Source organism: Triturus cristatus, chromosome 3_2 (assembly GCF_964204655.1).
Source record: "Triturus cristatus chromosome 3_2, aTriCri1.1, whole genome shotgun sequence".
NCBI lineage: Eukaryota > Metazoa > Chordata > Amphibia > Caudata > Salamandridae > Triturus > Triturus cristatus.
In genome coordinates this window covers 561,195,882-561,214,320 of record NC_140584.1, presented here as the reverse complement: position 1 = coordinate 561,214,320, position 18,439 = coordinate 561,195,882, and the positions used below count along the sequence as shown (strand labels likewise).

The window sequence follows — 18,439 nt, the reverse complement described above, 5'->3', positions numbered from 1 at the left end:
TGTACACAAACGGACCATCTCCCGGTGGGTCGTTTTGTGTATAAAAATCTGTTATTCCTTGGCAAAAAAGGAACCGCCTATTGGGCTGCGCGCCCATTCTACTCGGGCCACAGCGGCTACTACTGCTTTGGGACGGGGGGTCCCTTTGCAGGACATCTGTCAGGCGGCAACGTGGGCTTCGTTGCACACGTTTGCCAGGCATTATTGCCTAGACAGCCAAGTCCGGCTTCTTTGGCCGTTCTGTCCTCCAGGACTTTCTGGTGTGATCTTGGTTCGCAGACCCACCACCGGGGTTGGTATTGCTTGGGTATCTATTCTAAGGTGAGGAATCTAACTAATGTGTTTCTTTCAGATGAACAAGTTACTTACCTTCGGTAACGATGTATCTGTAAGAAACATTAGTTAGTTAGATTCCTCACCGACCCACCCATCCTCCCCGTTCTGCGAACTGACATCTAGGGTTAAGGCTATCCCTTTCAGGGCCCTAGAATTTTTTGGCACCAGTGTCGGTATCTTGCATGGCTCTGCGTTCCTGGCGCGGAAGGCTATGTACAAGAACTGATGTCAGCGCGCGAGGGCGGCGTCTAAGTACTCCGACGACGTCATTCCGGCGCACGACGCCGACGACGGACGCGGAGCCGCAGACGACGCCTAGCGACACACAAGGGGTATTGCTGACGAAAAATCTTCCGGATCCAGTCTGACGCCTGGGGATATTCTAAGGTGAGGAATCTAACTAACTAATGTTTCTTACAGATACATCGTTACCGAAGGTAAGTAACTTGTTCTACACGGCGGAAGAAAATTCTTCATCATTTGGGCCCTGCGGGACAAAGAGTATACCAAGACCTGGTGAAAGAGGAAAGACCAGCAACGGATGATGATGTGTTCCGACACGCAATAGAAGATCTTGACGCCCACTACCGTCCCGTGGTATGCACAGCGATAGATCGGTATAATTTCTACTACAAGAAGCAAAACAAGGGGGAGTCGGTCGACGAATACGTGGCGGCATTACAGAAATTGGCTCTAACGTGCAAATTTGGAACCTTGCAGGAGGAACTGATAAGAGACCAGATTATCATGCACACGGTGAATTCCTCCATTCAAGAGAAGCTGTGGACCAATGGCGATGCACCTTTGAAAGTAGTCGTAGCCTTAGTAAAAAAGGCGGAGTTGACCAGGAGGTGCGCAGAAGCTGCCAAACGAGAAGGCAACCAAGAGCAAGCGGTGTACAAAGTTGAGGACTGGAAGACACAGGACAGCAAGCAACCATCAGGACAGCAAGGAGCGCGGAACTACAAAAGGTACAATCCAAGGACCGCAAGATCACAAGGACAACGGAATTGGACCAAGAATGCCTGCTATAGATGCGGCAGCGGCACTCATACCGCCAACGACAAGGGCTGTCCTGCATTCGGCGCCAAGTGCGCATATTGTGGACTAGTAGGTCACTACGAGAAAGTGTGCAGGAGGAAGTCCCCTAGAAACGAAGTAAGGTATGTAGCACAAGGGCCACGCAAGGAGGAAGAAGAAGAAGAGAATGAGGAGGAGGAAGACGAGATCTTGATAGTGGAAGAGCAAGTTCTAGGCATAGCGTGCACCACGGACAAGAAACCAAAGTGTGAGATGACGATTGGTGGTGTACGAGTGACCATGGTAGCTGATTCGGGGTCACCCATCACGATTATCCAGAGGAAAATATGGGAGAAAGAGTTTGTAACGAGAACAAGTTATCACATCAGGCCCACAGACATCCACCCAGTGACATTCACCGGAGAGCCCATTCCCATGGTGGGATTTTGCCCTTTATCCTTTGAGTTCAAGGGCAGAACATGCGAAGGGAAACTGAACGTGGCCGAAAAAGAACCGTCGGTACTGGGCTGAAAAGACCAGGGAGCCTTATGAATGAAGTTGAACCCTGGAGGACACACGCAAGTCCTCATTACCGAAGAAGGACCAGAATACGAAGCGCAGCGATGGAAGGAAGAATTTCCGGAAGTGTTCAGAGACTCCATCGGCCGCATGGCGAAGTTCACACACAGAATTCATCTGAGGGAGGGGGCCCAACCGGTGTCCCACAAAGCACAAAACATTCCATTCCGGACCAGGACAGCGGTACAGGAAGAGTTGCAGAGACTGGAAGACAACGGAGTGATAGAGGCGATCGACAATGCGGAATGGTTGGCGCCCTTAGTTGTAGCGCAGAAACCCAATGGGAAGGTGAGGTTGTGTGTTGACCTAAGAGAACTTGACAAAAACATTGTGGTGGACAAGTTCCCGCTTCCCAGGATCAACGAAATGTTAGCCAGAACCCAGGGTGCAAAATGGTTCTCCACCATAGATTTGACATCAGCTTGCCATCAGATTGCCTTACATCGATCATGCAACCATTTGACATCGTTTATCACACCGTTCGGATGCTACAAGTTCCTGAGAATGCCATTCGGACTTGCCTCAGCGGCTGCTGTATTTCAAAAACTGATGCACAGGTTGTTCCACAAGAAAGAAGGCATCCAATATTTCCAGGACGACATATTGGTAATGGGAGCATCCAAGGCGGACCACGACAGGAAGCTGAAGGAAGTCCTAACCACTTTAATGCAAAACGGACTCACCGCCCAATGGGACAAATGCAAGTTTGGAATGAACAAGGTCACGTATTTAGGGCACGAGATAAGTCAAAACGGCATCGAACCGAAAGCGTCCAACGTTGCAGCAATAAAGGAGGCCCCTACACCCAAGAACAGGGAGGACATCCGAACCTTCCTGGGTATGGCAGAGTTTTACAGTAAGTTTGTTCCACACTTTACCTCCAGGACCCATAATTTGCGGTCACTTCTGAAGGACAAATCCATGTTCCAATGGACAGAAGAGCAACAACAAGAGTTCGAAGACATGAAAAGAAGTATCAGTGAGGCAGTGCCCATACATGGATTCGACCCAGATGTGCACACCATGTTAACCACTGACGCAAGTGACCAAGGACTAGGGGCGGTGCTCACGCAAAGGTCTACAGAAGGAGTTATCACCACTATAAGTTTTGCGTCCAGAGCATTAGCGCCCAACGAGAGAAAATTTAGCGTCATTGAGAAAGAGATGCTCGCGGCAGTGTGGGCAATGGAGAGATTCCGGCAGTTCCTGTGGGGTGGAAGGTTCCTTCTGCGCACCGATCATAAACCTTTGGTGAAGGTCCTCACGTCCTGTGGGCATGAGCATGCCACCCCGCGGATTGCCAAAATGACGCTAAGGCTACTAGATTATGTATATGATGTGGAGTATCTACCAGGACATAAGAACAAGGTGGCGGATTTTTTGAGTAGGGCAGCATCCAAAGAGGCCGCGGAGGTCCAAGAAGAAGGAGGAGGATGGGAGGACTACGCGGTTGCAATGACAGGAGATCCTGAAAGAGCCATAAGCGCCCAAGAATGGGAAATAGAATACGACAAGGACGAGAAAATAAGTGCAGTAAAGGCGTATGTGACGAACGGATGGCCGGACAAGAGGTTGTTGGAGGAAGAATTGAAACAGTATTGGGAAGTCCGAGAAGAATTGTCCGTAGGGGACAAACCATGGTTCCTGCTAAGGGGCACTAAAGTTGTCCATCCTACCACCTTGAGACACCGCATTGTCTCCATCACACATGAAGGCCACTTAGGGATCGTAAAAACAAAAGGGAGAGCAAAAGAAGACTACTGGTGGCCGGGGATGGACATGATGGTGGAACGACATGTAAGGGCGTGTGAACAATGCAGCAATGCGGACAAGACCCAGAAATTATTACGTCCGCCCCTAGGGCGATACGACTGTCCGGAAAACCCATGGGAAGAGATTTCCATTGACATCCTGGGACCTATACAAGACACGAACGGCACCCAAAAATACATCACAGTTGTAATAGATCGTTACTCCAAGTGGCCGGAGATCCAAGTGACTGATAATACTGAAACAGAAACAATACTGGAATTCCTAACAGACGTCTTCATAAGAGAAGGGATCTCCAAACGGATTCTGAGTGACAATGGCCCGCAATTCACTTCGAGTAAGTGGGAAGCCTTCATGGACAGGAACGGCATCGCGGTACGACATACACCGATATACCACCCGGCAGGAAATGGATCAGTGGAGAGATTCAACCGGGTGATCATGGGGTCGGTGCAGGCAGCGATCAGCCAAGGCATCAACTGGGAGAAGGAGCTGAAACGGCTGATGTGGGCCTATCGAATAACACCTACCACCACGGGGTACAGTCCATTCCGAGTCTTGAGAGGAAGGGAGCCATTCACTAAGGACAATGTGGCATGGAAACGCCTCACGGTGCAAAGCCACTGGTCACCAGCGGTGGTACGTAAGAACTTAGAGAGAGCACAGACAGTGTACACGGAGCACTACGACGCGAAGCACAACACCAAGGAGGCCACACTCGAGAAGGGTGAATGGGTGAGAATCATATTACCTACACAAAGGAAGAAGGGAGATAGTAAGTTCACGCCCCCGCTTCAAGTGATGGAACCATACTCCAGGTCAGCTCTCCTCAGCGACGGGAAGATATGGTCGCAAGATCGCATGGCGAGATGTACGTCAACAGACTGGAAGACTATGGTAGTGGAGTCAGATAACACCTTAGCAGCTAGCGCCCAGTGGAGCAAGGAAGTAAACCCGGAGAGTTCCAAGGAAGTTGGGCGCAGTCCTCAACCTGGGACAGGGCAAGGAGCGAGAGAGGAAACGAGATAACAGGCGTCCAGCAACCAGGAGGGGACAGATCAGGAAGGGGGGAGAGAAGCAGAACGCGGGGATGGTGAAGAGGCACCCAGCCTGGGGAATGATGCCTCCACTCCGAGTACAGGCGACCGCAGTAGGTGGACACGGTGTGGCAGGAGAATCAATCTGCCCAGGAGATTTGGGGAGTTCATTATGGACAGCAAGTAAGACTGTACAAGTTCTAAGGGGTTGTTGTTGTTAGGTTGTTGTTTGGTTATAAAGGGGGAGATGTGATGTAGCAGTCTAGTCTGCTGGCGCACACTGCGTGTGACGTCAGCGGATTTCCGGCGGCGGCCATTTTCGGCATAAACGCGCCAATTCTGAAGAGATCGGAGCTCCGCTCCGGCGCTCCCGTGTAACACGAAGAAAATAAATATACGTGTTAAAATAAAAGGTGTGAGGGTGTATTTAGCCAATAATGTTCCACATTACCACCAACTTTACACTGCACTCCAGTTTTCAGAGCCAATGACTAAGGGCAGGGGCCCGAAACACGTCTGGATGCATTAATGGATTTTGCATTTCTCATGTCGTGCGCTGCAGTCATGAATAAATCAGTCAGCTTCATTCACCCGTGTGGGCTCTCTCTGTAAGGTAACTTTGCGGTATTATATATATATATATATATATATACACACACACACACACACACACACACACACAACTATCTCCTGAGAGCATCATTGTTCCTAATTATATCTAAGTGACAGTCTAACTCCCAATTTATCAATTTCAGCAGAGGATAAGCATTTCAGTCAGTTCTCAGAAAACAGACTTCTCCGGCTGGCTGAATTAGATATCTACGAAAGAAAACTGTGAACCCACTTGCCAGCAATATATCTGTCATACGCTTCATAGCTGCATACTGGAAGAGTTACTTTCTCTACTATTTCTTTCGTGGTTTGAAGGTATCAATATCTCAGGCTCTTTCTACTATGAGCTATCATTCTTCAGGGCAAGAGGAACCACAAAGTGACTTTTAGGATGTGCAGCAGTCACGCTTAATGGGCAGGTCTTGCACTACAACAACAGACATTGTGCTCAGGTGCAGTCACTGTAAACAGTTTGAGCCCAAAAAAAGATTCAAATTCTTACTAATACATCCGCAAATAAAATACACTTGAGTCCCTGTATTAAGTGGTGTTGATAAGAGTATCATTTGTGGTTTCTCCAAACGTCAAAGCCAAGCCACCCGTTTGACAGTTATTCGTGATCTCATGCATGGACATCATTTAGTGGTTGCCAGAGAGAGCGATGCTGACAACAACAAAACCTCAAAACAACCTCAAAACTAAACCATTTAACTTGAGACGAAAGTTCTTAAACTAAAAACAGATTAATAGAACATTCTTCTATCTATTTCTGTGCTATGTCTTTCATAAATTACCTCTGACGATGAGATGTAATTCCATTTCCTACTTGGCAAGGAGCCATCAAGCAGAACCTCTCCAACTTCCAGCTCAAAGGAGCTTCTGTTCACCAGGGTGTAGAATGGGGTCATTGTAACGATTTTGGAAAGATTAAAACTGCTCATCTTGATGCTAACACCAACCTACAAAAACGGATAAAAGATTTGTAAAAGTGAAATTAGTGACATAACACGATACACTTTTATATAAATTAATAAAGGTAGTCGTCATTGAGAACGGATAGTGCTATCAGAGTTCAGATAATATGAACGTTCTGAGACAAAGGATAAATGGAGAAACAACGAAAAAATGAAAGTAGTCAAAAACCATCGTGATAGTACTAAAGTTTCCAAACACAGCTATAGTTTAGGCAGTTCAGTATAATTACAAGCATAAATAGAGTTAACAATTATAAATAATTTATCGTTGAAAAAACGTTAGAAATAAAGCAAAGTGAGCTGTGGCTTTTAGCGAGGGTTGCAATGCACATGCACATGAAATCAACTTTAATACAATCAGACCCAAGTATGAATGCTTAAAAGCATCTCTAGAACTCACTGATAAGCTAAACGACCAATAGATGCCTGAAGCCAGTGGTGGTCACGCAATTAATGTACTTTATTATGCATCAGACATTCTGGTCCATCTGTAAATTTAGCAAAGTCGACCTCTCTAACAAAGGTGGCTGCTGCCAATGTCAAAAATAAAACTCCACCATTAAGCGCCTACGGTTATACTGCCCGATCTGGGGAACTTACTGAAGTAAGATCCCTTACTACATTGCCATCATCATTGTACTTGATTTAGAAAGATTGTCACTAAGATAACTTCTTAATTACTACCTTAAACCAGACTCTCTAGTATCCAAACAAAAAACACAGCTACTGGACGCTTTCATTGCTACTGCACTTCAGAAGATAATGACAAGCTAGAATCCCCCCGACCCACATTTGGTCTCCTACTGCTGAAACTCTATAAGCCTCACCCTCAAAAATAAGATTCTCAACAATTTAAAAGGCATATGATCACCATTAGTGGAGTATCTAAATGGGACAACTCCACCTGCAAGAGAAGAAGCAGCAAAACGTCAAAAACACAAGGAGGAAATTCAGAAGCCTCCATAAAATAGGAAAATAAATTGATTCATTATTTATAACCACGGAATTATAGAATATTCTTTGCAATTTAAAAATGTACTTAAATGCCTTGGATGAAGTTCCTGTTTTCTCCTTTTTAGATATCCATCACTTATACACAATACCCTCTATCACACTACCCTCCCCCTTAGATGTTCCAAACCATTTCCATCATATACTCAGTAGTGCAATACCCTCTTTTACTGCCTAACCCTGTTCAGGGTTCATTTCACACTGCAACTCCTCCCTCATTCCTGGCCACTGGTCCTTTGTCCAAATTCAACTCCATGATATTCTCACTTGCTTCCAGCATATCATTTCAATCTGTAATTTGTTTTGTTATTTTCCAAAAACAATACACATGATACAAATAAAACATAACTTTCATGGTGTAGGAGAGTAGAATCTGCTTCTTATAGTTACCCCCATTTTTTGCTGATGTTTCACTGTTTTCGACTTAGTCTGACTGGGATCCTGCTAATCAGGACCCCAGTCTATCTGCTTTCTCCCTACATTTGTTGTTCACGTACTTTAGGTATACTCCAGATTGGATCCTGGGGTACCTTTATCAGTCCCTAGTATATGGTATACTATGTACCCAGGGCAAGGGTACCCCAGAGGCCTCTCAGGGGCTGCAGCATCTATTATGCCAACCCTGGGAGACCATTCAAAATGACACAACAGGACTGCTACAGCAACCTGTGTAAGGTGGTGCATGCACCCCTTACTTAGATATAGGTTCACTATATCTATCCTATCAGTCACCCCTATGGCAGGCCTTATCAATCCTGAAGGCAGGGTGCAGAGTTTTATGTGAGAGGGTGCCCATGCATGAGCAGAGCCCCTCTGCAGCCTTCGGAACCTATATTCCGGGGTTGTTTGTGATGCAGCCAAACCATATATACTTAAGTGCATTATAACCTCGCGGTAAATGCTAACTTTAAAATGGCTCCATAGAAACATGATGTGTTTTGTGTCAAACACCTTGGAATCATACCTCCACACCAGTAACTGGTGTGGGAGGTATGATTCCACCCTACTAGAGGGAGAAATATGACAACACCGGTACACCCGGTACCAGCTTCACAGAACCCTGGCATCACAAAATGGATGCTGCCAGCCACAGACAAGTGTCTGCCCTCCTGCTGCTGGACCAAACTCTGGCAGGGAAAGGTTGGACAATAGGTTTCCTGTCGCAGAGAGGTGTGGCCACCTCCCAGACAGGCTTTAGTGTATTGGTGCTGGGTGGGTGCACTCAGAGTGCTTTGATGTTTCACTGGGGCATATTTGGTGTCCCTGTGCATAGTCCAGCTCAAACCGGTTGCAGGAGCCATTTGCTCCTGCTCTGGTGCGAAACTGGACAAAGGACATGGGTGTAGCCACCCCTTTGTCCTGCCCCCACCATAGGTGGGTCCCCGGAGTAGAAACCCCTGGCTACAGGACTTTAGATTTACCTGGACGAAACTCTGCTACAGAAACCAAGTACTACGACTACGTTGGATGACTAAAGAATTTCCCTTGGAGTCAAGGAGTTACTCCCCTGCAAGGCAGGCACCTTAAACGCATCTGACTGGTTTGCATCTCTGCAGCTCCTGAGTACTCCGAAAATTTCGGCAACACAGGAGGTGGGTTCCCAAGTGTCCCCAAGGTCGAATAGTGCTTTCAGCAATCCTGAGACCCGCAGCCATCGTGGGGACCGTGCAATCCGTACCGCTGTGCAGCGTGTCTATTTGCAGCAGCATATGCTTTTTGGTGATCCCTGAGGCTGTGCTTTAGGCTACTTGTAGTCCAGACCCAAGCAGTATTTCCACTGAAGATTTCTGGCCTACACTCCACGAGTGTTCCGTGGGCTGGTATTTTGTGATTCAGCTCGACGTCCCTTCGCGATCCCTGGTCCGTCAACCTGTGGGTCCTTGAGAAGGGAAATTTAACTTTAAGTGGGCTTTCCTGGTTGCTCCAGACGTCTCTGACTGTCCATTGCTTGGGGAGTCCCCAGGATCTTGCTGGTCCTCACCGAAGCATCTTTTCTATGACCGCGAGGGTTGCAGTTGCCAAGGCTTGTTGGTGTTCAATCCGGACACTGAGCCCCCAGCACTCGACATCCTTCGTGAGACAGCTCACCTGCAGACTTTGGTCATCGTCGACGTCTCCTGGTCCCCGTGGCTGCAGAGTCAAGCTTCACCTCTTCTCACCTGAAACACCCGACATCGGTGGGCATTCGTCTGTCGTGCCCCTGGTCACTGTGAAGTGACCCAGACTCTGTCCCCTCTGCTTTCAGGTTCTTCTCAGCTCAGATCCAGGCTTGGAACACACCGGACACTTCTCATCTTGCTGCCAGCAGCACTTCTTCGCATCACGCCACTGAAATTAACAAGCGTTTCCGACACCACTTGACCCCTATGCACTCGGCACCTCTGGGATAGGTAACACGGGTACCTCGGTACTCTCAAGGGTGCTGGTCTTAGAACCTTCTATGTTCCAAAGGGTTTGCTTGAAGTCCTCTCCTAAGTGTCCTTAATCTTTAAAATTCCAACCACGACTTTCCCATAGAGTTGTACGGAACTCGCGTCTGTGATCTCACACTGCACACATCCTCCGTGGGTCCCCTGTGTCACTACCTTGGGTGGTTACTTGGGGTCCCAGCGATTCTATGTGCTCTAGGCACTGTCTCTAGCCATGTCGGGGTTGTTATACCAATTTCTTAGTATATGGTTCGGTCTCCCCCTGGAACCTGCTGTGTATTGTGCTATTTACTGTTGTTCTAGTGCGTTAATATTGTGTATCTTGTGCTCTAATCTCATAAAGAGATTAGTAGAGAGTGTTTAGTAATAAATACATATATTTTATATATTCCTTGTGTGGATAGCTTTCAATAAAGGTTGTATTTAACCTAATTATCAATAAAGGTGGTTTGGAGTGGTGCAAGGTGCCCACTATAACTAGTGGACAGCATATACCAGGCCAACTTCTCACATTGGTGTGCAACAGTTGGGATGCAAGCTTGCTATTGCTTTACCAGATAATCTCATTGAGTGACTAACTGAAAACCACTAAAGGTACTAGGTACATATAAATCAAGACTAGAATAAAGTAAGTTCTATTGAACTCAGAGTTGGGTAAGTCAAGGGTCTAGCACACCCTTTCTCCAACTCAAGAGAGTTTAGTAGTTCCCACTAGGTTAGGTAGGTGCCGCACCACATAACACTAGTATGTCTTCTAGGCCAGAAGCCAGTGGGCCTCTGACAACTAAGTCAAGTCAGAGAAACGTATATAGCGTACATGTCACCGATAGGTCTCGTGGCGCTTGCAGAGACTCCAGAGACTAAGGGTCATATCCAGTTCCATTATCTCTGGTCAAATAGCCATGTTTTCAATTCTTTGCGGAAATGCTGGTTATTCGTGATAGACAGTAGGTGATACGGCAGCCTGTTCCAGAGATGAGGAGCGAGAAAGGAAAAGGATCGACCCCCATTTTGTACAGTGCGGACTTGTAATGGGGTAAGAAGAGTTTTTGAACTGGACCTTAATGTTCTTCCTGGCTGATATCTTTTGAGTTTTTTTGCTAAATAACCAGACACAGTGCCATGTATACTTCTATGTGTTAGGCACAGGATTTTAAAATGACCTCTTTTTCTAACTGGAAGCCAGTGAAGAAACCTCAGACTAGGGACTGAGGGGGATCTTGGAGGTAGATTTAGGATCAATCTGGCCGCCGTATTCTGAAAAATTTGTAGTTTGGAAAAGAGGTCTTCATTTAAGAAGGCTAATAAGGCATTCCCGTAATCCATGCGGCGTACAATTAGGCCCTGGACCAATGGCTTCCTGGTTTCAATAGGTAGCCATTTAAAGATCTTCCGCAGCTTTCGCAAGATCTCATAACAGGTACCCAGCACAAGATTGACATTGTTTTTCATGGAAAGCTTATTGTCGATAGTTATCTCAAGGTTACAGACTGCTTGTTTTGGGGACGGGCATGGACCCAATGCCTGAGGCCACCAGCTGTTAGACCAATACTCTTCGACCCCGCCGAACAGAATGATCTCGGTTTTACTGCCATTTAGCAGTAGTTTGTTATTACCCATCCAGCTGTTAATGTGGGTCAGACAGTTTTAAAACCAGATCATAGTATCTGTAGGGTCAGGACCAAATGTGATCAACAACTGGGTGTCATCAGCATATGACACTACCTCGAACCCATAGGACCTGATTATCCTGGCCAATGGTGTTACATAAAGATTAAAAAGCCTAGGGCTCAGGATTGATCCCTGAGGAACTCCAGTGCTAACTGGTCTGCTACATGAGGCCAGGGAACCTAAATGCACAGTAGTGGAACGGTCCTTTAGACCGTTTTTAAACCAGTCCAGAGCTTTCCCTTGGACCCCCATCTCCCAGAGCCGGTGTTCTAAAATGTCATGGGAGATGGTGTCGAAAGCGGCTGACAAGTCCAAGAGAACCACCATAGCTGATTCTCTATTATCCAGAATCAGCCTGATGTTATCGACCATCTCTACTACTGCCGTTTCGGTGCTATGCGCCGACCGGAATCCTGTTTGAGATGGATCAAGAAGTCCATGACTTTCCAAATGGATAGTAAGTTGTTTGTTAACCAAGGATTCAATCAACTTCCTGAAATAGGGCAGCAGCAAGATAGGACGGTAATTGCCTGGTTCACTGGAATCTAGGGTCGGCTTCTCCAGAATAGGTCTGACTTGAGCTGCTGCCCATCTTACCGCCCCCGTCGCTTGGTCCAAAGACAAATTAAGAATCTCTGTTAATTTAGTTATCAACTGGGGTGCTAGTTGCATGAAAAAACGAGGGGGGAAGAGGGTCGGCTGGGGAGCCAGATTTGATCTTGGCAATAGCTTCAGATATCTGTTCGCGGGTCACAGTTTTAAATTCGACCAGCATAGGCACCAATGGTTGGCTCTTCCCAGCTGGGTGCTCGACGGTATTATTGGCATTGTCCTGGCGGAAGGATCTAAAAATAACTTTAACCTTTTTATCGAAAAAGAAAGATACTCTATCGACCCATTCTTGCGTGGGGAGAAGAGTGCGCTGGTTAGCCTGAGTAATAAGCTCCTTCAGAATTTTATACAGCTCTTTGATGGAATTAGCAGCATTATTAATCCTCTCTGTTAAATAGGACTTTTTGGCCTGTTTAATATTATTTAAATAAGTACGATGGATTTCTTTGTATTTTATTCGATTTATAGTAGTTTTGGTTTTCCTCCAGTGCCGTTCGGCAGTTCTACTGGATAGTTACTCAGTTTTCAATGCTGGTGTGAACCATGGAGATGCTTTACTTTTATTCTTAACCTTTGACGTAGGCGCTACTTTGTTCAAGGCAGAAGTTATAGCCTCTTCAAAACCAAGAACTGAGGAGTATGTGCACAGCTAGGAAACTGAAGACAGGGAAATATCCACACAATCAACGCCTCAGAGGCTTTGCTTTTAGATGACCTCAGAAAACCCCAGGGTCTGATGAGGCAGGCAAATTGGGTGGGACAGCATAAGAGGAAAGGCCAGTAAGTGAAAACATCTATGACCTAGACTCTGATGCTGGCTAGGAGGATCAAGATGATTCTAACCTGGACAATCCAATTCTTCCTGAAGGTGAGGGAGAAGGTCTCTGTGGCCCTCTCTTTCCCCACCTGGAAGGGTTAACAGTTTACCAAGAAGATCAAGATCTCCTTCTCAGGAGTCCAATCATTCTGTTACTTCTGTAGGGAAGTATGTTTCTCATAGGACTTCTGCTTCTCATACAATGGAGTCCTCTTATGAGAAGAAGTGCCAACTGCTTGAGTTTGAGAGAGCTAAACTCAGAATCAAGAAAGCGCAATTGGCCTTAGAAAGGGAATCCCTGGATCTTCAGAGAGCTTCTAAAAAGTTGGGGCTAGAGCCCCATGGTAGCAGCAACAGTGTCCCTAGAGGTAGAGAACATACTCATGACCGTAGGTGCATGAACAAGATTGACCCTCCCTACCAGAGTGGGGATGACATCCACAAATGGATAACTGCACTGGAGAGGGCCTGTAAAGTACAGAGGGTCAACAATATTGTGGCTCTCCTTTGCAGACAAAGGTAGAGACAAGCTCCTGTCAGAGAAGAGGATGCTGAAAATTACAAAGTCTTGAAGAGTGCTCTGATTGATGGGTTTGGCTTAACCACTGAACAATACAGGATTAGGTTCAGAGATACCCAAAAGGCGCAGACTCAAGACAGGGTTGACTTTGTAGATTGTGCTACTAAGGCTCTGGAAGGCTGGTTACTTGGCAGTAAAGTGTGTGATTTTAAAGAATTCTACAATTTAATTATGAGGGAGCAGATCCTTAATTATTGTCAAAATCAGTTGTTGCATCAGTACCTGGTGGACTCTGATCTGAACTCTCCCCAAGAATTGGGCCAGAAGGCAGACAAATGGGTCAGAACCAGGGTGAGGCAGAAGCTTCAGAACCAAGGTGCTGACTCCAAGAAACAAGATTCTACAAACTCTGATAAGGGTAGGGAGAAGGGTAAAGACCAGAAATCTTCTCAAGGGCCCCAAAAATCTGCATCTAGTGGGGAGTCACAATCCAACAAGGGAAAAGGCAAGAAGAAGCCATGGTGTGAAATCTGTAAACAGAAGACCCATTGGACAAGTGATTGTACCAAGTCCAAGGACTCAACTCTAGCCATCATTGCCCCTAAGGCAACTGTTCCCCCTAGTTCAGCTCCAAGTGGTTGTACTCAGAATGAGGGTGTAGTAGGGTTAACCCTGGGATCTGAGGTGGACTCTGGCCTAGTTAGAGTTTCTACTTAGGCTGTACTGATCTGTGATGAAGGAATGGACATTGCCTCCTTATTTGTCAGTCCCAGTAATCTGGGCAAATACAGACAGCAGCCTTTGATAAATGGAAAAGAGGCATTGGCATTCAGGGACACAGGAGCAAGTGTCACAATTGTGACAAAAGATCGTGTGGCTCCTGAGCAAATCATACTTGGTGAGATGTACCAAGTGAACATTGCTAGCAATGTCAGGACAGACTATTCCCAGGTGAAATTAACTGCTGCCAAGGGAGGGGTAGCTGGCCCTAAGAAGGTTGTGGTATGTGTAGACCTCCCTGTTGAATGCTTGTTGGGCAATGATTTAGAAACTTCATCTTGGGCTGAAGTGGAGCTCAGGACTCATGCAGAAATGTTGGGAATCCCTGCAGATGTGTTTGCTATGACTAGGTCACAGGCACAAATGTCTTCCACTGAACAGGCCCTGGATCCTGGAAAAATGGACAAGGCACCTTCCAAGAAAAGGAGCAGTAGGGGTAAGACAGTGTCTTCCTTCCTGACTCACAGTACCGATCAGTCTCTTGAGGGAGATGACCTTAGTCCTGAAGAAGGAACTGTCCCAGATGAGCTTGAACCTTATCAGGTTGAGTTTGTGGGGACAGGGGGCCCTTCCAGGGCAGATCTGAGCCAGGAACAGCTGAGCTGCCCTTCTCTTGAACCCCTCAGACAGCAAGCTGCTGCTGAGGCTGCTGGGAGTGCTAGTGGGATGATGGACTCCTTTACTCAGAGAGTAGAGACCCCAAACCTGGTGCCACCAGGAGGTTGGTTATACCTTTGAAGTTTAGGGGCTTCCTATTGACACTAGCACATGACATCCCTTTAGCAGGTCACGTAGGCCAAAACAAGACTTGGGACAGAATTGTCCCTCACTTTCATTGGCCTCACATGTCTGAAGTCACCGGTCAAGCCAGTGGTAAAGTTGGTGGTACTACAAAGGCCCGCCTGATAACACTACCTGTGGTAGGGGATTCCTTTGAGAGGGTTGAGATTGACATTGTTGATCTCATGGATCCTCAAACTGCATCTGGGCACAGATTTATAGTGGTGGTGGTGGTGGACCATGCCACTAGGTATCCAGAGGCAATTCCCTTAATAACTTCCACAACACCTGTGGTGGCAAGGGCCCTCCTGGGAATCTTTTCCACGGTGGGTTTTCCTAAGGAGGTAGAATCAGAGGTACAAACTTCATGTCTACTTACTTGACCGCTATGTGGAAGGAGTGTGGAGTAAATTACAAATTTACCACCCCCTTATCACCCACAATGCAATGGGTTAGTTGAAAGGTACAACAAAATCCTTAAGGGCATGATTAAAGGTCTCCCAGAAAAGCGTAGGTGCAGATGGGACATACTTTTGCCCTGCCTTCTCTTTGCCTACAGAGAGGTTCATCAGAAGGAGGTTGGTTAGAGCCCTGTGGGAGCGCAGGTCTGATAAACAGGCGAGGAGGCCGAATATAGATTCCAAAAGGATGAGATTTATTAGAAAATATAGAACTAGATGGTTGTTGGGATGGTGTTTCTTCTTGTTCCTCTCTTGAGTGGACTGGACCGGCCGGGGTCGTAGAGGATGTTCCAGGCTCTGTCTCTTCTAGGCACGGGTGTCCTTCGCGGAGGCTCATAAGAGAGGAAAAAAGGGAGCCGTCAGTTTAGCGTTCTACAGATATTTATGACCAAGTACCCGTCACCACACCCGTGAGCGTTTTCAGGAACTAGGGTGCTTATTTTGCCTATGCTGGGCTTTCCTTGGGTAAACCATTAATGCCCTGACTGAAGTGTATCAGTAAACTAAATCCGTTTTCCAATCACGTTAAACCCGGCTCGCGCTATGTACAATAGATGCGCTAATTAAAGCAAGCAGGCTCCAAAAGAAAAATATTAAATAAACGGAGACAAACGAGAGTTCAAAGCATGCTAAGGACGCTGAGGGCAATAGTATCGTGAGGCACTCTAAAGCGATATGCGGGGTGCTAGCGAAGGAGAGCCGGTAAAAGGTCCTGTTACACTTACAGGGTCTGTGCTTGTCTGCATGCTCAACATACACAGGGGTGGTTATAGATAGAAACCCTGCTATCCGAGTTAGTTTCCCCGCTTACCACCCACCTCCCTCGCGTCCTTCCCTGGGTCCCTCGAGCTTGTAACACTCACCGCTCCTGCCGCAACTCTCCTGAGTTGCGGCCGCTCTCCAGCATCCTCCGGCGAGCACCACCACTCTTCGTACCAGCGGTCGTCCGGTTCTTCGTCTCCGTCTTCTAGGGCGTCTTCATTTTTCGAGCTTTCTCCCAGCGTGTCCTCATTGTGTCCGTCTTCTCTCCTTGATCCCTCTTCTTCTTCTGGCTTCGTCCTTGCAGTCTCCTCGTAACCGCCCTTCTCCTCTTCCTCTGTGACGTCTCCCCTTTTCATTGGGTGGTGGCTATTCCTTCCGGTATTACCCCCGCCTACTTCCGGGGTCATGTCAGCGTCTCTCTGCAAGGAGACATGAGAGGAGAATGGGTCTCTCAGGCCATCACGGCCCCTCCCACGTGGATCGCCGACGGCAGCACGGGTCCTATAGGGAAGATCATCCCCGGGCGTTATCCAGGTGGGTCCCTCGGCCATTTCCTCACAAGCCCATTTGAACTTCTGTTTGGACATCTAGTTAGAGGTCCATTGTGTCTAGTGAAGGAAGGATGGGAGTTACATCTCAAACCCCCTAAACAGGATATTGTGGACTATGTACTTGGTCTCCGCTCCAGGATGGCTGAGTACATGAAGAAGGCAACTAAAAACCTTGAGGCTAGCCAGGAATTGCAAAAGGCCTGGCATGACCAAAAGGCTGTGCTGACTGTTACCAGCCAGGGCAGAAAGTATGGGTGTTGGAGCCTATGGCCCCAGCAGCCCTCCAAGACAAGTGGAGTGGCCCTCATACCATAAGTGAGCAGAAGGGAGAGGTTACCTACCTGGTGGACCTTGGAACTCCCAGGAGCCCCTATGGGGTACTCCATGTCAACAGGCTCAAACCATATGTTGACAGGGCAGACATGTGCTTGCTCATGGCTACTGATGAGGGGCAGGAGGAAGAGAGTGATTCACTCCCTGACCTGCTCTCACAGAAGCCGGATGATGGTTCAGTTGATGGCGTAGCCTTGGCAGGCAGCCTCACTGTCCAGCAGCAAATTGATTGCAAGAATGTCCTCAACCAGTTTAGACATATGTTCTCACTGACTCCAAGTAAGACTACCTGGTGCACTCATGAAAATAAGATTTACAGGCAACCTGACCACGTCAGGGACTGTATCAGGACTGAAGCCCAGAAAATGTTGGATTTGGGAGTTATTGAACCCTCAGATAGCCCTTGGGCTAGTCCAGTAGTCTTAGTACCTAAACCTCACACCCAGAATGGTAAGAGAGAGATGAGGTTTTGTGTGGACTACAGAGGTCTCAATGCAGTCACTAGGACTGATGCCCATCCAATCCCTAGGGCAGATGAGCTTATAGATACTTTGGCCTCAGCCAAGTTTCTGAGCACATTTGACCTAACAGCTGGCTACTGGCAGATCAGACTAGCTGATGATGCAAAACCAAAAACAGCATTTTCTACCCCTAGTGGGCACTACCATTTTGTGGTGATGCCCTTTGGTTTGAAGAATGCACCTGCCACTTTTCAAAGGTTGGTGAATACAGTCCTTACAGGCCTGGAAGCCTATGGTGCAACTTATCTAGATGATATTGCTGTCTTTAGCTCCACCTGGTAGGATCACCTGGTCCACCTGAGAAATGTTTTGGAGGCCCTGCAGAAAGCAGGCCTAACTATAAAGGCCACCAAGTGCCAGATAGGGCCAAGTCAGGTTGTGTACCTGGGCCAACTTGTGGGTGGAGGCCAGGTTCAACCATTGCAGAGCAAAACTCTGACCATCATGAACTGAGTTGCTCCAACAACCCAGACTCAGGTCAGAGCTTTCTTGGGCCTGACTGAGTACTAAAGGAGATTTGTCAAAGGTTATGGATAAATAGTGACCTCTTTGAATGACTTAACTATACCAGGCCAACTTCTCACACATGGAATATTATGTTTCTGAGCAAAACCAAACAAATACCCTATTTTAAATGATGATTGAAATAAGAATATTAAATACAAAGTTATGATCATATGTGACAGATTTAGAAGCCTGTTATTTAAACATAAATGTAAGCCAATAAACATACTTATTACGAATCAATGAATGAATGAACGGATTTGTAAAGTGCACAGCTACTCAAAGAGTGACCCAAACCTAGGAAACCAGAGGTCCTGCTATTGGATCCTTACAGTGAGGTGGACAGAAAGGTGCCCAGG

At 47.0% G+C, this 18,439-nt stretch overlaps 1 protein-coding gene across 1 annotated transcript in view; it reads right to left on the bottom strand.

The window, feature by feature from the left end:
* Nucleotides 1–18,439, bottom strand: part of VPS13C (vacuolar protein sorting 13 homolog C) — a 2,873,871-nt gene that overhangs the window by 921,588 nt on the left and 1,933,844 nt on the right. The window contains exon 61 of the mRNA XM_085648297.1: nucleotides 6,149–6,313. Within this exon, the coding sequence (XP_085504423.1) occupies nucleotides 6,149–6,313 (165 nt within the window). The remainder of the gene's footprint in view (nucleotides 1–6,148; nucleotides 6,314–18,439) is intronic.